The following is a 23,606-nucleotide window of genomic DNA, read 5'->3' on the forward strand; positions in this document are numbered from 1 at the left end:
ATCTTGCTATTGACCATATGAAACAGAACTGTAACCAGCTCTATTGCAATTCGGGAATCTCACTGAACTTCACTCACATTTTCTGCTACTCCCATGAAATGAATTTGAGATCATGACAAACTTCTCAATGCGCCATCAACAGAGATGATACGAACTTTGAGACCATGGCAAACTTGTCAATGCACCATCAGCTGAGACAATACGATGCGGCTGCCCTGGCGACGACGGGCCTCGCCGTCGTCATGGACAGCATCATGCTTCCGGGCGTGAATTGGTGCTGGTGCAGCGGCACGGAGTTGCTATCCAGCAGGTGGAGCACGGCTACGGTGAGCACGGAGCAGGTGAGCATGGCCGCCGGCCCGAAGACCACCCACACGAGCAGCGCCGTGGCGAGGTAGAGCGCCCGGAGCCCCGCGGACCAGAAGCCGCCGCCTCGGAGCACCGCGCGCTGCACGTGGCTCACCGGCAAGTTGGAACCCAGCGCGCTGATCAGGAAGCTCGCGTTCACGTAGCACCCCGCGGATTGGACGAAGCAGATGAAGGACACGAGGAAGCAGGCGAGGAGGGAGGCGTACTTCGCCGTCGCCTGGCCCATGTCGCCGACGCTGCCGCCGGTCACGACCGTCGTGGGCGTGCCGCTCAGTACCCACGCTCCGATGAGCGAAGGCAGAGCGATGCACAGCGACGCCAGTGTCGTGGACGCCGACATGCCGTCGGAGATGACGCTCAGCGCCAGCGCCGCCTCCTCCGGCGCTGTTGCCCGCGCCATGCGCTGGACCCAGGTGAGCTTGTTGTGGTTCTCGTAGCCGATCACGGTGGTGTGCGTACGCCGGAGAATCCGGTAGAGGAGGTGGAGGTGGTACCCGAGCATGATCACCAACGCGCAAGGGACAAGAACCAAGTCCATTGAGCTCTTGCCAAGCGTCATCTTCCTCCAGACCTTCAGCTCTGAGTCGATCGATCTTGGTGTTCTTCTCTTCTCCTTATCACTTTTCGGCACATTCCCTGTATCTTATTTCTTTGTGTGACGACTTATGACAGCATGATGAAATATTGTACAATTGTACTCGCCATTGCTTTGATCCTTGTGTTTGTTGCGTGCAAAGTAGTGGGGGCTCGTTTCCGACTCTGCTGTGTGATGGTTGCTTGTGGGTTTCCGCAGAAAATTAATCGTTGCTTTGGTTGCAAGCGATGTCAATTGACAAGAAGCAAAAACAAATATATTGATTCAAAGAAATGCCGGGGGATAATCTTACCAGATTATTGGGTTCTCGGATCTGAATCCGCTACAGTTTTGTTTTCGAAAGGACGGCAATAGGATTACCGATATTTTTTTTGAAATGGATAATTGACCCAGTTTATAAAAGAATATGGGCTTAAAAACATCATCACTACAGGGTTAATTCGATGGAAAAATCGGCAAACCCCCTACTCAACAGATATTCTCTCCAGAAAAACCGCCCAAGAAGAGCGTACCACCAACTACTTGGACTTCACAAATTGATTGGGTCCGGCGTAGGTTATTATTGCTAAGCATGAGAGCAGCTTCGACTTACAATGGCGAAACACCACAACTACCTCAAACTCGTCACGCCAAAGACCCAAAGGCTGCCACTGATACCACCGCAGGGGACAACTGTGCACCGTGTCATTGTTGCCGAACTCCGTCAAACCCCGGTGACGCAGCAGCTCCGACTTCTCCACTGCACAGCTAGCCTAACGCGCATCCGCCGAGTGCTGAGAGAGGTGAAGAGCATCTCAATTTGAGGCAACAACTCATCGAAGAAAAAACTCCAAGCCTCCAAAGGTGTTAAAGTCCGCTGTCGAGAATATCCTGGTTCACGCTAAAGCTGATTGCCGCTCCAAACGAAAGAAAGGACCTCCAAAGTGACACCTCCAAGGAGGGAATGGCGTCCAATGATGTTGCCATCACCTATCTAGATGCCTAGAGCTAGGATTTCACCCAGAGAGTCTAAACCCTCCCGTGTGTGTGAGGAGGGGGGGTCACGATAACGCCTCCAGAGAGGGGAGTGGCGCCCGAAGGCATCACCGTCATCAAAGTCGGGAGAAAGTCGAGCAGAGCTTTTCGCCTGAAGCCCCCCAACCCATCCACCGAGAAAACGGATGCCATGCCCACCAGCAAGTGTCGTCCCTAAGCCATCACCACGCTGTCGGGCTCCCCGTGGGTTGGATCTAGGGGAAAAGAGACAGATCCAACAAGGAGAGCAGCTCAAGCAGCGGTGGGAGGCCCAGAGATGACCACCACAAGAAGGGGAGGACCAACAGCTGCAATCCCTCAGGGCACCGGAGAGGAGCAACAATTAGGGCTACAAGGGCGCCCTAATGAAGGACCGGCACTAGCAGCCCGAAGGCTGCTGACGCTGCGCAAAGGGGGGGGGGGGAGGGGTAGCAACACAGCCCCAACGGGCAACCGCGCACAGAAGCCAAACGCATGTTGTCCCTGTCGTTCGAGTCGGCCCGCCATGGGTAGCGGCCAACCGGTAAGGCCCCAAGGCCGCCGATCGGTGCAGCAACATTGGGTGGTCAACCAGCGCTACTTTCGGCAGCCTGTGCCACAGGCGGCCAGATCCGGGCTAGTCCACCAAACGGCGATGGAAGGGGCGAGAAGGACTGACGGGAGCATGCATTTATTTGAAGAAGGGAAGGGTGGGAAGGAGAAGAGAGAGGAAGGCGCACACCACCACTTGACGCCTCTACCTGCCGGTGGTGGTGGTGATGACCATGCAAGGCGCGGGGAGAGGGCTTTGGCGGCGGAGCTGAGTCACCCCCGAGTCTTCTCTCTAAGACGACGCTAGGGCCGGGGGTGGGACCAATCTGCTACACTTTTGGTGTGCTCTTCTTCGAAATATTCAATTTTAGGGTGTTGTAGTCTTCGTAATTGTGCCATTGAAAATGCCAAAGGAGACACTGTCAAAATCTCGGCTAAAACGATGGCAACGAGAGGAGTTTCCTCCAAATTGATTTGAGAAAGAGCTGTGCTACTCCATTCTCACTCACGGTCTCACCTCTCTCTTCTTCCTCTTCCCTCCCCTCATCTCCTCCGTACTGCAGAATCCCACACTCTAGATCACAAATTCGAGTGGAACTGCATCATATGCACGCGGTGGCGGCGCTCCAAGTGCATCACGCTCGGGACTCTGTGGGATTTGGACTGTTTAGCAGGCACCGACGGCAACCTCGCGTGCGGCCTCGGCCACCACGGCAAACTGTCTCATCTTTCCTTGACATGAGGGGAGCTTGTCGAGGCCACCACAGCTTCGATTCCGGGCGCTGCATGTTACGTTTCTGATCAATATGCATCAAACCACCACAGAAACAACAACCACAAGGCAAATACAAGTACTTAGTGAACTTGAGGGGTAGGGAATGGAGAAAGAGGACTGGGTACAGAGGAATTAGAGGTAGAATTGGTGGTTAAAGCAGCAGGGATAGAGGAATGGTGACACAAGCTTGGGAGAGGGATCAGAGCTTGAGGAGGAAGGTCTTGTTCCTGCATTTTGTTTTCTGATCCCTTGAGCGGCTCATGGTTGCCTTCTTTTGTAGCGCCCCTCTCCTGATTGCTGGGCCCACATGACAGTTCGGTTGGCCCACATGGTAGCCTAGTCACAATACTACTACAGAAATTTTCTTCACTATCAGTTTTAGAGCCAACAATGAGCAACAGACAATGATAGTCGAGTACTATCACTGCTGGCTCGGTGGACCGGTAATGAAGTGGTTATCACTACCGGCTAAAGCATTCGGTCGGCAGTGATTCGCTGGAATCACTGCCGACTGAAGGTTTTAATCGGTAGTGTTTTCCCTCTCCCCCCTCTTCAGTCCTCCCTCTCTCTGTCCTCTCAGTACTCCCTCTCTCTCCTCGATCTCTCTGTCTCTCTCACAATACAGGCATATAATGATACATATATTTACTGTAAATAATGAAAACACCTTCATTAATACATAGTAATGAACATATATTACAAGTCAGGCTTCGACAAACACACACACATATATGATATATATATATATATATATATATATATATATATATATATATATATATATATAGTTCTCACAGGTCATCACCTGAAGAGTCGGTTGAGTTGAACCAGTCCAGTATCCATCTACCTCTCCTGTGATGAGGATCACGTCTCTGCATTGACGACTGATGGCGTGTGTACGTTCGGGGACACCGGGGGGGGGGGGGGGGGGCAATGGTGGTGGAGCGGAGGACTCGGCCATGCCTGACCGACCGCAGCGTCGTCTATGCTCCAGGCTCGCCGACGTGTCAAAGACATCGAAGTCTGACGCCTGAACGTTTCTACGGTTTGAGCCTTTGGCCTCCTCTACAGCACATTGATGGGTCACCCTCTCGTCCTCCTCCTTCTAGGCACGCTTATGGGACGCTGCTTCTTGCTCCTCCGCAGTGCACAGCTGACAGGCCAACCTCTCATCCTCCTTCTTCTGGGCACACTTACGGGACGCTGTTTCTTTCTCCTCCTTCGCATCATTGTTGGAAGGCCATTTTGTCGAAGAGTCGTCCGACGATACCAACTTTGCATCATACATAGTAATTCATATTATTCATTAACAAATATAAATTAATGTCATTCATTAATATTGTGTCAATTGGTAAAATATAATACATTGTCAAGCCCCTTGGTAGCCTCCCTCCTTGTCGCATACTCTCTACTAGAAGGCAGAGTGTCATCTGAAAGTCTCTCACGCGTGGACGGCACGATCGGTTCATGAAACACGTCGTTTGGGTTGATAACATGTTCCAAGAAGAACCTGGACATCTGTTCTTGAAGGGCATGTATTTCTACAGGTTGTAACACACTTGTGCGTAGTTTGGAGCACTACGTTTGAAGAATCGAAAGAATTAGTCCTTGAACACGTGTAAAAATTGAAAAGAAGGCATCGATATGTTATTTCATACCTCAAGATCATTGAACCTAATAGCGTCTCCACCCAGGCTTAATGCGTGCATGAAAGTAAGAACACAAAACGTGCAGAGATTGTTACCGGGTGGCTGCCTCATACACTTGAAGAGGAAAATATTCGTCAATGGAATGAATTGAACATTTTTATTCAGTAAGAAATACAAGATATGAATATGGATTGTGTATCGAAAAGTCAGTTTTTACATCGTACTGCTTCCTGAATGGAAAGTGGATAACCCTCTTTTTGCGGTATCTTGTGTATGACTTATACGTGAATATGAATACCAATTAAACTTAGATGCAATCATCAAGAAGATTAAATGATTGAGTTAACTTGTTTAGCATATCGATGAGGTATTGGTAAGTCATCTTATCTCTCTTTTGTGAGTCCAAGACAATGATCTTGCTCAAGTCTGGGTGGATGACAAAGAGGATTCAGTGAAAACTACAAAATATGTCACCATAGGATATTAGTACTAGAATCGAGTTACCCATAAAATGAGGACACCCTGGTGCGCAAACACGTACTTATATTTGTAGGGTAAGAGTATGAATTTCTTGTATTGGTGGTGAAGTAGATACTTCAATAAGTAGTCCTCGGTGAAGTCTGGATTACTTGTTACAAGTTTTTGGTTCACAAGCCCATGATCGATGAATCCTACTTTCTTATCTAAGTCTTGTTTGTATGCTTAGATCTTCATTCTATGAAAGAGAGAAGTTAGCTATGCAGTTTCAAGGTACAAGATCATATAACGTGAATTATATACATAAGTCACTTACAAAGTCTATGGTCTGACTATATCCACATCGAGGGCATCTTCCTTGTACAGTTCATACAAGTGCAAGAATTCCAACCAGAAGAAGCCGTCCCTGTTGAGGAAATATTCATCCATGTATCTTACAGGGAAAGCATGAAAACCCTGTCTGGACTGCTCCAAGTACCATTGATATAATCGACGTATTTGTGTTGTAAGGTTTCTTTCTATATCTAGTTTGACCAAAGGTTTTCTCAACGCAAACGGCCATGTAACATCTAACTTTGATATATCCACTCCCACAGTAAGCCGTGCTAGTTCCTCTGCTGTTATTCTTGAATTAGCCAGGAAGTTCGCAATGCTTGAAGCATCCTTAATGATTGGGTCTAGTTTGCTCTTGGCTTGCTTCTTGTTGATGCGTTCATAGTCGGTTGATGGCTTCCTTGAAGCCACCCCCGTCAGTTTAGCTTTGGCCATTTTCATAAAAAAATTCAAGGCATCTTTAGGCACAAAAGGCTTTGGTGGAGGTGGTAGAGGATGGAAATGATATGTGACACTGGCATCCACAATCTTTTTGGTTTCCTTATCAGTGAGTGAATAGACATCCTTGGGTTCCGCCAATTTCTTAGATGCCACCGATTTCTTAGATGATGTCATCTGCTTCGATGTTGCAGAACTTGATCTAGTTTTTCGAGTTGATGGCTGGCTTCTTCATCGTGCTGGCTTCTTGAGCAATGGACTTCTTTGAGGCGATGGCTGAGGAGGTGGACTTCTTTTGGGAGATGGCTGAGGAGAGGGAGATCTTCGAGACGACAATGGCCCGGGGTGTAGTGGAGTAGAGATTCTCGGGAGCTGTCCCTGGTGGAAATACTATATAGACCTTCTCCCACATGATGAATATGTGCCTATTCTCTCCTATAGTTTTTGTCCCTTCTCTGCAGGGTAGTCCACCTTAACATGGCGGTACTGGTCAACTGCTTCATCTACTTCGACCATGGCGTAGCCCTCCAGTATCGAACGTTCGTGCAAATGTTCATGGAAGCCATGGGGATAAGCCACGCTGGAAGCCACCTTGATGGCAATGTTCCTAGCACCAATATGTAGTTCACACGATGTCCGTGCTGTGATGAGTTCCACAACATAAGTGATGGATTCAGCTCCTGAACTCCCGTGGACGCACAGCTACTCCGAGGACCACTGGGTCTGGAGCGCGTAACATTAGGAGACACTGTCGGCCGTTCCTGTTCGCTCACAATGGCACCCCGTTCACGCATGAGGGCTTGTCGTACTGCTTGTGCTATTTTTTCTTCTGTATGTTCCATCTCCTTTTTTAGCACTTGTTCAAGCATTTCCATCATCCTAGCTTGTTCTGCCTCTTGTTCTGTATCTCGCATTGCTTGGGATCTCTTTCAATTCTTGTAACTGTCAACGTTGCCTGAAAATCCATATTTCCAACCCATCACCCCAACGCCTCGTGTGCGACCACCATGCTCCTTGTTTCCCAGGGGCTAAGGTGAGCTCATTCCTATCCCTATCTAGCTTGAAAGAATCTTGTGTAGACTGCTCGTGGACTTCCGCAAGCTTATTTGCAAGACCTTGTGTCATTTTTGGGTCTTTGGAGGTTGTAAAGGATAAGCTTCCATCAGACGAGTAAGAAGCACCCCTCCCAAGAAGGAAGTGTGTCGTTCCTTCACTCCAACCCTCCATTTCAGGCGTGACACCTCTCTCTCTCACAGTTCATCTAGCTGTTGTTGCCACTGCCTTTCTTTCCTCACATACCCACGACTGTCGACTTTGTGGGGGTACAGGTTCTTCTTCGAGTTTTCTTTGTTCACCTCACTCAACCTCTGTACTTCTTCTGATAACTTGTACTCCGCAAAGGCTTACCAATGATTTTCCAGTTATGACTATTTGCGAAAATCTGGCATTGTACCTTTCTGCACATACGTTCTATTCAGTGTTCCCTTCCAATTCTTAAATGAAAGGCCCATGATCATTAGCGTCTTATGCTTAATTACTTCCATATCTGTCTCTTTAGGGAAGTCAAACTTTTCTAATATCTTGGGCCACAAGATGTTGTTCTTGATCAAATCAAGAACCACATGCGGATTACCTCGTTCGCCAGTCCACAATCTGTAGCTGATGGGCATGTGATCCTTAACAGCAATCCCACAGACTGACTTGTATGGCCCTAGAACTCTCTCTGGTGCAATTGACTCTCCAACTGGTGAGACCTCTATGATCACAAATCGTCACGTAGGCATCTTCAATGGACCTCGGGCACAATGCCACTCCTGGGATTGCTCATTATCGTGACCCTCCGAAGCATCAAGCATCTGCGTGTAAGTGAAAAAACTATTGGGAACTTATATGATAATATGTAGAACAGATGCATTCATCTACTTATGAATTACCTCATCATCTCCATGGGCATTTGTTTGGTTCAGGTTGAGGTAGTGGCTCGGGCTACCTTCTTCAATGTTTGACGGCGACACTACATATCCTTCTAGCACCTGAGCTGGATCAGCAGTTGGTGATGCCATCCCTTCCTGAGAGTTCTGTATACGATGACGATGAGCGGTTGAGTATTCTACATATGAAGAGTAGAGGAAGGAGGGAGATAGAGATAAAGCCAACGAGGGAGGAAGGGAGGTTGTCGAAAGAGTGAGATAACCATGACAGAGTTGATAGATAGAATGCATATGCATATAATATTGTAATGAGTACATTACGACTACATTTAACCAAAAAATTCACATCTTACATAGCAAAATAGGAATAAAGCTACTGATAGTTGACACATTGATCTTACAAGTCACATCATTTTACATAGCAAAATAATGATGATTACAACCAAAACTAGGATTATGACATCTTTACACGTGAATCACACTTCTTATTTTCGATGTTAGCCAATTTTAGCTCGGTTTGGATAACTTGACTGTTGTATACCGTAACAGCTTCATGTTTGGACTTATATCCTTTATAGCATGCTGGTTTGAATCCACTAACTTGTGCGTGGCATTCCTCCCAATTGGAGAACACTCCACTTTGCCGACCACGATAAACAACATATCATATCATAACATTCTTAAATTTCAGATAATATGAAAAAAATTATATACTACAAACCACACTAACACCAAAGAATGTTATTGCAAAAAACTATTAGGCACAGTGGCTCTAGCAAATGGCCTTATTAGAACTTCAGTACTGATTACCTGTTCAGAGAGAAAGTTTTCTTCTCAATTCAGCATTTATGTGGCAGTTATACTAGTTTAGAGAGTAGCTTCTCTCAAGATGAGCTGGACGTCCTTCCTCTCCAAACAGGTAATCTGTACTAAAGTCCTAGAAGTACTAAAGAAATATGGCCTCAAGCCATATCATCATCTCCACTATTTTATTGTATTTCAAAAGAAATGTTTGCTTCTCCGTAGAGAGCATTTACCTGAAAACGGTGTATAACAACTCAATAATAATGTAAAATTTGAAAACCTAGCAGCATTTGCATCAGATTATGGAGATAATTATCTCCTTTTATCACTTGCTCATCTAATAATGAACAACAGAAGGACATGCTAATTATAAGACAATATTTTGAAACAGCGTCCACACTAATGTCAAAGGACATGCTAATTATAAGACAATATTTGCTACTTCTATAACTCATTTCTTCATCTACCTTTCACTAAAAGGATCATGATTTGTACATGTTATGCAGACCATCAAATTAAACTTTGCAACTTTATTCACATCTCCCACTACAGTAAAGGAACAACCTCAAGTTCAATTACCTATCTAGTGTCATCCGTACTTTTCTAAAGAGTATTGGCAATGAGATCCCTACATCACTATGCGAGAGACAATTATCATATCGGTTCAGTGAGACGACCTTTTATTCAACTAGTTTCTTACATACCCCTTGGCCAACCCTAGAAAACACCTACAACCCTTTGCCGCAACATGCTTCCCATATTCAAAAGATTGTAAGATGGTGAACGGTTATGTAATGAGAAGAACACCTTCACAAGCTCAGTAGCAGTAAACTATGCACTCAAATTTACCCCACTGCAAGTGTACAATCCCAAGGCAAGCACCAATTTGACCTTGATAACAAGGCTAGCAAAAAAATACAGACTCAGTACTACTACTACATAACACAAATACAACCTTTTTTCAAGAATTGATAAAAAATTAATACCTGGATTTCAACTAAGGATTATATGCCACTTGCCTCCATTACAATAGCTAGGAGACAGGGAGGTGAGGTAAGAAGGTTAGTATGAGGTTCAGAACGGTCGGTACCTATAAGACGACAAGGGTCTGGGCAGCGGGGTGCGCGGGCTGGGCATCGAGGAGGACGAGAATGGCACCAGGGAGGACGATGGTGACGGCGATAAGGAGGAGGACAGGGACAGCACCACGGGCTCGTCGGTGCAGGCTCGTGGTCCTCCAGCGGCGTGGGCTCCTGATGAGCCCGTGGCTTTTTTAGATATGATCAATACTGTCAATAATCCTCAAATTATATAAGGTCCAATTACAAGAGCATGTGCACAACAATTAGACCACCAGGTAAATTTGTTTCTCGCTATTCATACTTCCTTGGATGGATTACTACTAAATTCTTGTGATGTTTATTGCTTAGGAATGTGAGAGAAGCACCACAACCTTACCCGGACGTTACCTCTCAAACGCCAAGTCTACTCGGACTCATGGCTGAGCTCTAGTTGTGGTCGTGATCTTGGTCGAAGTCGTGGTCGAGTCTAAGTAAAGCGGACATAACTTTCTCATACAAAATCCGTTTTAGGAGATCTTAGACATTCTGGAAAGCTTATGATGAGACCTTTCCAATGTATATGAGCTCGACTAAATATTCCTTATAGTTTAGTCAGAGTCAAAGAAATAAGGTGCTACGCCTCTTTCCATGGCTATACAACCCTAGATAGACCTCCTCACCCCCCTATAAATATACAGTAGCTGTCATATTTTAGGCCAGAGTTTAGCTTAGATTATTATGTTTTAGACAATTTCACCGTTTATCGGTTTGTTGAACCCCAACTCGAGTACTTCATTGATAATCAACAATATTCAGATTGCATACCTGTTCTTACTTGTGTTCTCGATTCACTGGTAGTGTCAGAGGATTAACTCCAGTCACAGGGATCCCGAGAGACCCCTTTTTAGAGATTCGGCCGGGGGGATGATCCTGAATAAGTTCGTCGAAGAAATAAATGGGAATGAATGCAACGGCCGGTGGTGGTGGCGTGACCTAGTGCAAGAAGAAGTAAATGCACCGGAGTTTAGACAGGTTCGGGCCGCACGGGGGCGTAATACCCTACTCCTGTATGGATACTATAACTGTCCTGAGGAAGTCCCTCAAGGATGTTGCTGGTTACAAGAATGTTGGTCTATCTAAGAGCTTGGGGCTCCTTGTTCCTCGGTTGGAACTGGGCTCAGCGTTCTTCACAGTGTTCTCTTGCGCTGTGTTCTTCGCTTGATCTCTGTTTTTCTATTCTTTCTTCCCTCCCTCCTTTTTTCTCTCTCTTTTTTCCATCTCCCTCTTGCTTCTGGGCCGCCGGCTGCTCTAAGTACTCGCCGGCCGCGACATGCCCCGAACGGAAGGAGGGGGCTCGAGTTTCGAGACGCCATAAATGGAAAAGGCGTCATCATTTCCTCTGGGCGAAGCGACCGGGGGTGGAAAATGCGTCGCATGCCCAGTCATCTGTCACCATAAATGCCCTGGCAACGGGCGCTGTGGAGAGGGCCCACCGGGCAGCCGCAGAGCAACCTGGCGTGCCCGCCCTGTCTTGTTCCCCTGCTACAGCAGCACAGCAGACGGAACGTCTTGGTCCTTACAATGTTATCCCGAGACAAGCCGGATGGCACAGGACGGGACCCGCGCAATTAATAACCTCACGCCTCTTTGCCAAAACATAGCAGGAACAGACGCTGAGCGCGGCGGGAGCAGTTGGAGGCGACAGGCCACGCACGCTCATTAAATGCGGCCTCGGGCTTTTGACTGGTTGACACCTCATCGGTAGGTCCCTCGGAGGTCTTTCTGGGTCGTCGGGGTACCGAGTGCTCGGGGGTACTGTTCACATCCCCGAGCACTCTCTCCCGAGAATGCCTTTCCTTGTCCTCGGGGTGCCGAATGCTCGGGGGTACTGTTCACCTCCCCGAGCACTCTCTCCCGAGCACTCTTGCATGGACCCTTGGGGGTTGATGCGTGCAGCCCCGATCACTCTCTCCCGAGCACTCTTGCATGGACCCTCGGGGAACCGAGTGCTCGGGGGTTGACACGCGCAGCCCCGAGCACTCTCTCCCGGAACTTAGCTCTCCTGATCGTCGAGGGACTAGGGTGCTCGGGGGGGACCGTACACCTCCCCGAGCACTTTCTTCCCGGTACTTGGATTCCGTGGATCATCGAGGAACTGGGGTACTCGGGGGCCACCGACCGTGGCCCCGAGCACCTTCTCCCGGGACTTGACCTTTTCCCACCCTACAGGAGAGACCTCGCGGGATGGCGCCATGTGGTGGATGGCTGGCCTGGCCTCGGGATTCGGGGACCCCCGGTTCCCGATACACCGACAGTAGCCCCCGGGCCCATTGGTAGGCAATAGCCCAGAGACTGCGGATGGGCCCTTCGTCGCGAACGAGGCTGAAGCCGACGCGGACGCCACGTGGCGAGCTTTCAGAAGGTGGTTCCTTCGGTCCGGACCTTCGGTACGGCCCAACGGGGAGCTGAGTGGACACGCGTCCACACAACTCCCGAAGGGTATGACAACGGGACGGGCGGTGCGTGATGACAGAGCAGGAGGCACGCGCGGCAGCCACGCAAAATCAAGGAAAATACGCCTGGCAACCGCTGACACCGCACGACCTGTGGGAGACTCGCCTGGTGGTTGCGTCGATCGAGGAAAACGTCCCGCCGAGTGTGCTGTGGCAGGAGTCGTTTGAATTCCCTGAGGTATAAAACGAGGAGGGGAGCGAACCGCCCTCCTCTTTACGCCATCTCGTGATCCAGCCCTTGCTTTCTTCACGCTCTTGAGCACATCCCCTTCTCCACCGTCCAGACCATCTCCCGCCCCGACGAAATGCCGAGAGCAGGAGGAAGCCGCCGCAACAGGACTCCCGACGGCGTGCTGCCAGAGTCTTGCCTATCGAACGAAGAGGCGGCGGGGAAGATCCGGAAGTTGTTGGTCCCCGAGGGCCAGCAGGGGGCCCTGGTGGTGACGCCGGTGAACTTCCCGCCGGCGACGACCTGCCAGGGGTGCATCGTCCTGTTCACCTCCTTTGTGGCGGCTGGGCTGGTGCCGCCGTTCTCCACGTTCTTTCTTCAAATCCTCGACACCTACGGGATTCAGCTGGTGCACCTGAGCCCCAATTCGGTCATCATCCTGGCGGTCTTCGCCCACTTCTGCGAGATGTTCGTGGGAGTGCCGCCATCGGTGACACTCTTCCGGCATTTCTTTGCGCTACGATCTGTCGGGAAGAAGAGGGGGTTCTCCACCGCGGACGTCGTGGGCTGCTGCAGCTTCCGGCTGCGGGACGGCCTGGGGGAGCGATACATCCCCCAGGTGCTGCGAAGCAAGTGGGAGGAATGGCGGCGCGATTGGTTCTACGTCAACGTCGACCCCCACAACCGTCTCACCCTACCGGAGGTGGCGGCGGAGCCCCAGAAGGTGACTTGGGAGGTGCCGCCGCCGACGGACGCGCGGCTGGAGCCGGTCTTAGAGCGCATCGGGTTCCTGCGTGACGCCGGTCTCACCTCGGTGATGCTGGTGGCGGACTTCCTACGCCGCCACTTGGCGCCGCTGCGGGAGCGGGCCCGGCCTTGCTGGCTCTACACCGGCCCCGAGGACATCACCCGGACCCAGATCGGCGTGGACTGGGACCTGGGCATGGCGGATTTGAGGGGCATGCTCCGGGTGGTGACCGGGGTGGATGAGATGAGCCGGGCGGAGCTCCCGTGGAAAGAAATGGCGCTCTGCGCCAATCCTGAGCGGGTGGCGATCCAGGCGAAACTGCCGGAGTTCGACGCCCAGGGGTTGGTCGACCGGCCGAGGCGCCGGAGTCCTGAGGCCACTGAGATCCCCGGGTTGGATGAGGCGGCCGGCGAGGAGGCCGCAAGTGGTCCGGCGCGGACTGGTGGCCCGGGCGCCGCGAGCGGTGAGCCGCAGGCCAAAAGTGGGGTTGCTGCGGGCAGCAGCCACCGCACTGGAGGAGGAGGCACCGCCGACAGCGGGGCGGCGCTGGCGCCGGAGGACCGGGGGAAGCACCCCCGGCTCTTTATTCTTGTCCCGGAGTCCCCGTCGTCGCTGTTGCCAGGCGAGGGGGGAAGCCGGGATGGCCAGCCGCCCATCGCGGGGCCGTCGGCGGGGGCGGTATCTTTGGTTTTGGAACCGCACTTTGGTCTGCTTGGGCCTGATCCGGCGCCCAGAGATCACGCGGTGGCCCCGCAGAACCCCCGGCGGAAGAGAAGGAGGGAGGACTCCGGGCCAGCGCCATCGAGCCCGGAGTTCAGGATCCCAGCAGCAAGATGGCAGTATCGAAGACCCACAACCACGTAAGTTTCGTCCTTCATTCTTTCTTGGGCGTGCTTTGCCCGAACTGAGTTCTGAATTTTGATCTTGTTCTTCTCCTGCAGGCCGCCTACGGGCGCCGCTGAGAGCCAGGGGCGGCCGGAGGCGCCGAGGCCGGCGCCAGCCCCCGAGCCGAGCGCGCCCGAACCGAGGGCACCGGCGGAGCCAGGGTTGGCAAGCGCGGCGGCGGAGACGGGGCCGACGAACGCGGCAGCGGTGCCGGGGCTGACGGACGCGGCGGCGGTGCCGGGGCCGATGGACGCGGTGGCGGAGCTGGGGCCGGCGGACGTGGCGGCCGAGAAGGGGCCGGCGAATGCGGTGGCCGAGACAGAGACGCAGCTGCCGCCCGGGTGTCCGGCGCCATCCGAGCCCACCCCAAGTGCGCCGAGCGCGGGGCGAGTGACCGCGTGGCAGTTTTCGGAGGCCCCGAGCCCCCCGGGGGAGTCTCGCAGGGGACCCAGCGCCCAGCTGCCGCCCAGCCAACCCGCCGAACCTCTCCCGGTCATGCTTGGGAGCACCCGGGAGGTGATTGGGCGGCTGGAGGCGGCCGTAGCGGAGGAGATCGCGCAGCGAGAGGCGGAGCGCGCCGCTCTGGCCACGGAAAGAGCGCAGCTTGCGGCGGCGCGCGCTGCCAATGAGGACGAGCGGCACACCACGCAGGAGGGCCGGAAGGCCTTGGAGGAGGCCCGCGCGGAGGTCGCGCGGGAGCGGAAGGCTTTGGAGGACACCCACACGGAGGTCGCGCGGGAGCGGGAAGACGTTGCCCGCCTGGCCGAGGCGTCGCGACAGCAGGCTGCCGAGGCCCTTGCCTAGGAGAGGCAGGCGCAGGAGCGGGAGGAGGCGATGGGGAACCGCGAGAGGGCGGCAGAGGCCTTGCAGGCCGACCTAGCTCGCCAGAAAGGTGAAGTCGACCGGACCCGCGCCGAGCTCCAACACTGGGCGGAGGAACTCCAGGACGTCGATGGGGATCTCCAACGCCGTGAGGAGGATGTCGCGATCAGGGAGACCGACGCCGAGATAACGGCGGCGGACTTGGGCGCCCGGGAGGACCTGCTAGCCAGCCGGGAGACGGAGGCTGCCGAGGCGGCGGCGGCCACTGCTGCTAGGGAGGAGCGGATCGCCAAGTCCGAGGCGCAGTTGGCCGCCCGCGAGCAGGCCCTGTCCGTCCTGGCGGGGCAGGTAAAGCTGGCCGTGGGCCATGCACCCGGCGCCGGCTCTTCTGGCGCGGTCGGGGGCCAGGGGCTCGAGGAACGGCTGCGGATCACGAAGGAGGAGCTCGAGGCCGCCTCGGTCGCACGGGCCAGCCTGCAGCTGATGCTGGAGGACACCCTCCGGCGGATGCAGCGGTCCGTGGCGGCGTCCGGACTCGGGCAACTTATCATGGAGACGAAGGTGGGAGGCCTTGGCCGGTACGCCCTAGGCTTCTAGCAGGTCTGCGAGCACCTCGAGGTGCTGCCCTGGGCCGTCCAGGAACTCGCTGCCCGGGAGGGGCGTGGCTTGGCCCTAGCAGTGGCCGAACACGTCCTGGCTTGCTACCGGAGCCGAGACCCGAACTTCCCGCTGGAGCCGGCTTAGGAAGGGGTGGTTGAAGACGAGGAGGAGGCTACCCGGGAGGCAGTTCGGAGCACCGCCGCCGCGGTGGCGACCGGTTTCAAGCGGGAGGTGCCGCCGTCCCCAGTCCCGAGGAGCGGCCACGAAGGCTCCGACTCCGACTCCGACTAGGCTTTTGTAGTAGTTTTTTCTTCTTCTTTTCTTTTTGACTTAATGTAAATGTGGGAGTGATCCCTCAGAATAGCTATCCTTCTTTATGAATATAATGGAAGCCTTTCTTTGGGGTCGCAACTCCAGTATTTTTGAGTTCTTAGCGTTGTTTCCGTTGTTTTCACTTGATGCCCCGAGGAGTACTCAGTTGGACCGACCCTGACCTTTCCTTCCCCGAGAACGAAGTCTTCCCGACCGTCCTTCTCGGTGCGTTCAGCCCCCGAGCCCTCGCGAGTCTGCAACGGCTAAGTCAAAAGACAAAGGCATGAACTTCCTTGCTCGGGAGATAGATCGATCCAGCACGGAGCACGCCATGACCGGTGAACACTTTTCCACCTTGCGACCACTCATTTAGCAGACTGGAGATGCGCGTGGGCGGGAATGCGACCAAGAGTCCCCATGGTTCGGTGGTGCCCGGGCTTAGGACGGACCGGACCGAGCACCGACAACACGTCCCTGAGGCCTAGGCTCCGGACTACTCGAGCGGCTCGAGCGATAGGATTACCCAGGGCGCCCAGGGACTCGGTAGTGCTCGGGGCCCTAAAAGCGGAACGAACACCACGACCACCATGAAAGACTTCGATCAGACATCACCGCACGTACGATACACCTTTCTACGGACCGTTCTGTCGTTCTAGGAAAAAGTGGACACGCGGTAGGGTTTTGTGCGCGAGGAGACCATCTCACCGAGCAGATTAGAGTACGAGGGCCCCCGAGGACGACTCGGGAACAAAATATTATTGAAAGAAAATTCGTCTAAATTTAACCACTCACCGGACAGCTGTCAGCATTTCGGCCAACCGATCCAGGAGGGGCATGCGCTCCGAGCTCGGGGTGCCCGGGGACTTGGTTCCCGGGGCCGTGAGGCCCGAGCACCAGGGGGCGTGTGAGGAGCTTGGGATCAGGTGATCTCGACCACTCAAGCCTGAGCAATAGGACCACCCGAGGACCCTTTGGGCCGAGCAGCGACCTAGGCACTGAGGCCCTCGCGGTCGAGCTGCTTTTGCTTTTGATTGTCGATCTGTGACTTGACAAAAAATAGAGATATTCTTTGCTTGGTGCGCTCTGTTAGTGCGGTACTCATTATAGACTGGTCTCGTTTTTGACCCGAGACCTCTCGAATACCCAGACCGGCGGACAAAAGCAGGCAGAGGCATAGCCCAGAGGTCCTATGGTTCGGTGGCGCCCGGGTATGACAGACCAGACCAAGCACCGACAGCCCGCCCCTGGAGCCTAGGCTCCGGACTACTCAAGTGGCTCGAGCGATAAGATTACCCGAGAACCCCAGGGGCTCGGTAGTGCCCGGGAGCCTGCCACGACACCGAACGCCACAGCCTACCACATCAGACGTAAGTCAGCAGCAACTGCCCACGCGCATACCAATCGGGATTCTTTTATCAGCGGGGAAAAGGAGAGAGCGAACTTTTTCTCGCACAATTGAGAATCTCACCAGACAGATTAAACATATGGAATCCAAAGAAAAGAAAATTCGACATTTGACATAAGGATTGCTCATTGATATACATACTGAATTGACAATCTTTTTACAAGGTTGGGTGACTTACCCAGTTAGTGATAGCCCCCGATCAACTTGGGCGGAGGGGGAAGCCCCCGGCCTGGTTGACCTGAGTCGCGAGCATGGCCATCTACGGGTAGAACTTACGTAGGTGCTCGATGTTCCACGGGTTGGGGAGCGGCTGCCCATCCTCCGTCGCCAACCGGAAAGAGCCTTCTCGCGGGACACCGATCACGGTGATGGGGCCTTCCCACATAGGGGAGAGCTTATTCTTTCCTTCGCACGACTGGACGCGTCGGAGAACTAGATCCCCCACCTCGAGAGATTGGGCCCGGACATGGCGCTGATGATAGCGCCGCAGGCTTTGCTGGTAGCGGGCTGCTCGGACCACCGGTGCTCTTCCAAATAGTCAACATCGTCGCGCCTCTGCTGCTCCTGGTCGCCTTCGGAGTAGGCATGCACCCGAGGGGAGCCTAGAGTGAGCTCAGAGGGGAGGACCGCCTCAGCGCCGTACACGAGGAAGAAAGGAGTCTCCCCGGTGGCGCGGCTTGGTGTGGTCCGGTTGGCCCATAGCACGGCAGGCAGCTCGTCGACCCACCCCTTCCCGTGCTTTTCGAGCACGTCGTAGGCCCGGGTTTTGAGCCCTTTTAGTATCTCCGTGTTGGCGCGCTCGACCTGCCCGTTGCTCCGGGGATGAGCGATGGAGGTGAAGCAGAGCTTGATGCCGAGGTCTTCGCAGTAGTCCCCGAACAGGGCACTTGTGAACTGAGTGCCGTTGTCGGTGATTATCCGATTCGGGACACCAAAGTGACTAGTGATGCCGCGGATGAACTGGAGCACCGTGTTCTTGGTCACCTTGATGACTGGGACCACCTCCGACCATTTGGTGAACTTGTCGATGGCGACGTAGAGGTACTCATACCCCCGATTGCTCGGGGGAATGGACCCAGAATGTCCAGCCCCCAGACCGCGAAAGGCCATGACAGGGGGATGGTGTGAAGAGCCTGAGCTGGCTGGTGAATCTGCTTTGCATGGAACTGGCACGCCCTGCAGCGCTGAACCAGCTCGAAAGCATCCTGGAGAGCTGTAGGCCAGAAGAAACCTTGCCGGAAGGCCTTCCCGACCAACGTGCGGAACGATGCATGGCCACCACACTCGCCCTCGTGGATCTCAGCGAGAAGCTCGTCGCCTTCTGCCCGGGTGATGCATTTTAGGAGGATGCCACCTGCGCTACGCTGGTAGAGATCCCCATCTACTATGGCATAGCGTTTGGACTGCCGAGCAACTCTTTCGGCAGACGCCTCATCCCCGGGGAGGAACTTTTCCTTCAAGTACCCTCGGATATCGTCCATCCACGAGGTATCTTGAGAACAATCAGCAAGCACAGTGCACTCGCCGGACGGTGGCACCCTGATGGGGCTTCCCACTGAGGACGCCGCCGGGGTCCCCTGAATTGAGCTCGAGGTTTCCCCTTCGTCCCGTTCGGCAGGCAGGACGGAAGGCCGTGTGAGTCTTTCTTCAAAGATTCCGGCAGGGACGTGCACACGGGAGGAGGCTAAGCGGGAGAGGACGTCGGCCAGAGCGTTGTCACGGCGCGGGATGTACCGCAACTCCAGGCTGTCGAAGCGCTTCTCCAGCTTCCTGACTGCCGCCACGTACGCCGCCATTTGAGGATCCGTGCACTGGTACTCTTTAGATACTTGGTTGACCACCAGCTGGGAGTCTCCCTTAACCAGGAGGCGATGAATCCCGAGACCCACCGCGGCTCGAAGGCCAGCGATGAGACCCTCATATTCCGCCATGTTGTTGGATGCGCGAAACTGCAGCTGCACGACGTACCGGAGTTCTTCACCCGTTGGGGAGGTGAGAACCACTTCGGCCCCCGTGCCTTTCAGCAAGAGGGAACCGTCGAAATGCATGATCCAGTACCTGGGCGCATCGTGCCCGGGATATGTAGAGATCTCTTCTGGGACGACCACAGGGACAGGCGTCCACTCTGCGATGAAGTCAGAGAGTGCCTGGCTTTTGATCGCTTGGCGACTAACAAAGTGCAGGTCAAACTCTGCAAGCTCCACCGCCCATTTGACTACATGCCCAGTGCCTTGTCGGTTCCGGAGTATGGGCCCCAGTGGGTACGTGGTAACCACCGAGACCTTATGCGCCTGGAAGTAGTGGCGCAACTTCCGGGAAGCGACGAGCACGGCGTAGAGCAGCTTCTGAGCCTGGGGGTACCTTGTTTTGGCCTCCCGGAGGACTTCACTGACGAAGTACACCGGTCGCTATACCCGACGGGCCCGGACCGCGGCCTCACCCGAGGGACTGTTACAGCCCCCAGGCTCGGCGACACAGTCGGGGCTGACCGGGTGCTCGGGTTCTACTCCCTGGTTGGGAGGAGCCGAGTGCTCGGGCTCGACCCCCTGCTCGGGGGGAGCCAAGTACTCGGGCTCGACCCCCTGCTCGGGGGGAGCCGCGAGGACGGGGGAGTGCCCGGGGGCGGTCGGGAGCTGGGACCCAGCACCTGGCCCCGCGCACTCGTCGCGCTCCACCACCAGCACCATGCTTACTTCCTGAGGAGTGGCCGATACGTAGAGTAGTAGCGGCTCGCCTTCGGACGGAGCCACCAGCACGGGTGGTGAGGTGAAATACTTCTTCAGATCGCGGAAGGCCTGCTCGGCCTCCCGCGTCCAGTCGAAACGATCGGCCTTCTTCAGAAGCTTGAAGAGGGGGATCCCCCGCTCCCCAAGTTTGGAGATAAAGCGCCCGAGGGCCGCCATGCAGCCGGCGAGACGCTGAACCTCCTTGAGTCGAGCCGGGGGTCACATCTGCTCGATGGCCCGGATCTTCTCTGGATTGGCCTCGATTCCTCGGCTGGAGACCAAGAAACCGAGGAGCTTGCCCGCCGGCACCCCGAAGACACACTTCTCGGGGTTGAGCTTCAGGCGGGTGGTGCAGAGACTGTTGAAAGTCTTGGCAAGGTCTTCGAGCAGGGTGGCGCGGTCTCAGGACTTGACCACTAGATCGTCGATGTAGGCCTCGACGTTGCGGCCAACCTGCGAATCAAGCATGATGCGGATAGCGTGCTGGAAAGAGGGCCCAGCGTTGCGCAAACCAAAAGGCATTGACATATAGCAATAAGTCCCCACCGGAGTGGTGAAAGCAGTTTTTTCTTCATCCTCTATGGCCATGCGAATCTGGTGATAACCAGAGTTTGCATCTAAAAAACACAAAAGATCACATCCCGCTGTTGCATCTAGAATTTGATCTATGCGGGGCAAAGGAAAAAGATCTTTTGGTCAAGCTTTGTTTAGATCGGTGTAGTCCACGCACATGCGGAGCTTGCTGTTGGCCTTCAGGATGATAACTGGGTTCGCCAGCCACCCGGGGTGGAGGACCTCTCAGATAAATCCGGTATCAAGGAGCTTGCTGACCTGCTCCCGGATGAATTCTTGGCGCTCAGGCGCCTGCCGCCGGACCTTCTGCTTCACCGGGCGTGTGTCCGGACGCACAGCCAAGTGATGCTCGATCACCTCACTAGGGATCTCGGGCATGTCGGACGGCTGCCATGCAAACACGTCGGCGTTAGCCTGGAGGAAGGCGACGAGCGCGCTTTCCTATTTGCCACCCAGGTAACCGCCGATTCGGACGACCTGGGAGGCGTCTTCGCCCATCACGACCTCCTTTGTAGGAACGGAGGCGTCGGCAGCGAGTCGGGGTTTGGATGAAGAGGGTCCCGGCCCCCCTGGACAACCTTCGACCTCGGCCTGAGCTGAGACCAAGGCCAGAGATGACTGCTCGGCGCAGGAGACGGCACCGCCGGAGTCAGCGGTCACGGAGATGGGGCCTGCTGGGCCCGGCATCTTGACCGTGAGATACGTATAGTGCACAGCCATCATGAACTTAGCAAGCACCGGACGCCCGAGGATGGCATTGTAGGGGAGGGGGAGCTCCACGACGTTGAAGAGGACGTTCTCCGTGCGGAAGTTGTCCCGACTCCCGAAGGTCACGGGCAGCTCGACCTGCCCGAGGGGCAGGGAGTGCCCGGGTGTCACCCCGCAGAATGGAAGCGATGGTTTTAGGCGCCTGGAGGGCACCTGCAGCTTCTCGAAGGCCTCCTTGGAGAGGAGGTTGAGGCCTGCGCCCCCGTCGATCAGCACCCTGCCGACCCTTACATTGCAGATGGTGGGGGACACTACCAAGGGTAGTCGCCCCACGCCTGCGGTACTGGTGGGGTGATCGGCTATACTGAATGTGATCGGGGCGTCCGACCATCTCAGGGGCCTTGTGGCCTCTTCGCTCGGGGTTGCCAAGCATACCTCTCACCGCATGGTCTTGATGCCGCGCCGCGAGGAAGGCGTATAGGCGCCTCCGTCGATGAAGGCGACGGTGTGCTCGGGCTCCTGAAAACCAAGCTCTGCGTTGCCGGGGGTGGCCTCGACGTCGCCTCCCCCGCGGGACTCGTCACTCTCCCTTTGGCGCTGCTCGACGAGGCCCTTGACCGTACGACACTACGCGAGGTCATGGCATCTGATCTGGTGGATTGGGCACCATTTGCGTGGCTCAGGCCCCGCAGGAGCGGGGGCCCTTGCTGGAGCGGGAGCCCGGGCGGGGGCCGGAGCCCTTGCGGGAGCCGGAGCCCTCGCGGGAGCCGGAGCCCTAGGAGGGGCCCGGGCCGGGACTCTCGCGGGCGCAGGCCGTCTGTCAGCGGCCACCCGGCGTTCTTGCCGGCGGTCGGGCTCTTGGACCGACGTACGGGCGGGGCCCTGGGCCGGCTCGACGGGAGCAGCCTCGCGCCTCCTTCTCTTTTTCTTTTCCCGCCTGTCGGAGCGGGAAGAACTTGGTTGATCAGCGGCGGGGCGCTCGGGGCGCGGAGCTTGCCAAGCCCGCGCATCCGCCGCCTTAGCGCACTTGTCGGCCAGCGCGAAGAGTTCTGCAGTGGTCTCGATCTCATGCGTACCTAGCTTCTCGAGCATCCGCTCGTCGCGGACGCCCTGCCGGAAAGCAATGATAACAAAGTGGGGGGTTATCCGTGGGATAGTGTTGTGAACCTGGCTGAAACGCTGAATAAAGCACTGCAGCATCTCCCTCTCCTGCTGCTTGATGGCATGGAGGTCACACTCCAAGCCGGGGCGCGTGAACGTGCCCTGAAAATTAGCTACGAATTGGTGGCAGAGATCATCCCAGGAGCTAATAGATCCTGGCGGTAAGTTCATGAGCCAAGAACGGGCAGAGCCCCTCAAGGCAACATGGAAATAATTAGTCATCACCTTTTCGCTGCCCCCGGCCGCTTGGACGGCCGTAGTGTATATCTGGAGGAACTCAACGGGGTCGATGGACCCGTCGTACTTCTCCGGCAGCTCAGGGCAGAACTTGGAGGGCCATTTGACCCGACGGAGTTCGCTAGTGAAGGCACGGTAGCTGGTGCCGTACCCTATGGCGCGGGTGGCATTCCTGGGCGGTGAACGCCGGCGAGCCAGGGAACCCTGGTGATCATAGGCCGGCAAAGAGGAAGCCTGGTCCTCAGCTTCGGCCTCCTGCCGGGTCTCCCGCTGGTGCTCGAGAGTGACACGCGCATCTTCGAGGCCCCTCCGCTCGTTGAGACGTAAGCGGAGGTCCTGGGCTTCGGACTCGGCCAGGGGGGCGGCTCTCCGCCTGGAGGCCCCCTGGCCTGTGCGAACGTTACCCGACGATGGGCCAGTTCTGGCGGCGTCACGCTGGGTGGTGGCGCGAGAATTCTCGGCCAGTACATGCTGGCGGGCAGTGCCGACCAGGGCAGCGACTTCCTGGAGCTAGCGGCCCTTCGGGGTTTCCGCCGTCGCTTGGACAGGCGAATGCCTGAGGAGAGCGTGCGCCGCAAGCAGCGCGCTCCCGGGGTTGGCCTCGCCGAAAGTGAGCCTACGCCTGAGAGGCACCCGGCGCTGTCCAGATGCGGACCTGGCGGCAGGGGTTTCCACCACCGGCTGGGGGTCGGATGGTACACCGGCGACGGCGACGGTGGCCCTGCTGGGCCCAGCGCCTTGGTCCCCTTGGGAGGGGAACGCCGCGCGTG

At 55.1% G+C, this 23,606-nt stretch overlaps 2 protein-coding genes across 2 annotated transcripts; one reads left to right on the forward strand and one right to left on the reverse strand.

The window, feature by feature from the left end:
• Positions 1–12: 12 nt before the first annotated feature.
• LOC133901632 (uncharacterized) lies at positions 13–1,187 on the reverse strand. The gene has a single exon (XM_062343051.1). The coding sequence runs from the start codon at positions 926–928 to the stop codon at positions 188–190; it is 741 nt and encodes a 246-aa protein (XP_062199035.1). The 5' UTR covers positions 929–1,187; the 3' UTR covers positions 13–187.
• Positions 1,188–14,538: 13,351 nt separating this feature from the next.
• On the forward strand, positions 14,539–16,094 carry LOC133901485 (uncharacterized). Its single transcript, XM_062342840.1, has 2 exons — positions 14,539–15,021; positions 16,074–16,094. Exons 1-2 carry the CDS (start codon positions 14,539–14,541, stop codon positions 16,092–16,094), a joined length of 504 nt encoding a protein of 167 aa, XP_062198824.1.
• The last annotated feature ends 7,512 nt before the right edge of the window (positions 16,095–23,606 follow it).

This window comes from Phragmites australis, chromosome 20 (genome assembly GCF_958298935.1).
Source record: "Phragmites australis chromosome 20, lpPhrAust1.1, whole genome shotgun sequence".
Classification (NCBI taxonomy): Eukaryota; Viridiplantae; Streptophyta; class Magnoliopsida; order Poales; family Poaceae; genus Phragmites; species Phragmites australis.

Excerpts from the sequence above, each read along its gene's own strand:
- LOC133901485 (XM_062342840.1), top strand. The coding sequence starts at position 14,539 with ATGGACGCGGTGGCGGAGCTGGGGCCGGCGGACGTGGCGGCCGAGAAG. Across the intron at positions 15,022-16,073 it reads TGGAGGACACCCACACGGAG|AATAGCTATCCTTCTTTATG; the intron begins GTCGCGCGGGAG and ends GTGATCCCTCAG.
- LOC133901632 (XM_062343051.1), bottom strand. The coding sequence starts at position 928 with ATGACGCTTGGCAAGAGCTCAATGGACTTGGTTCTTGTCCCTTGCGCG.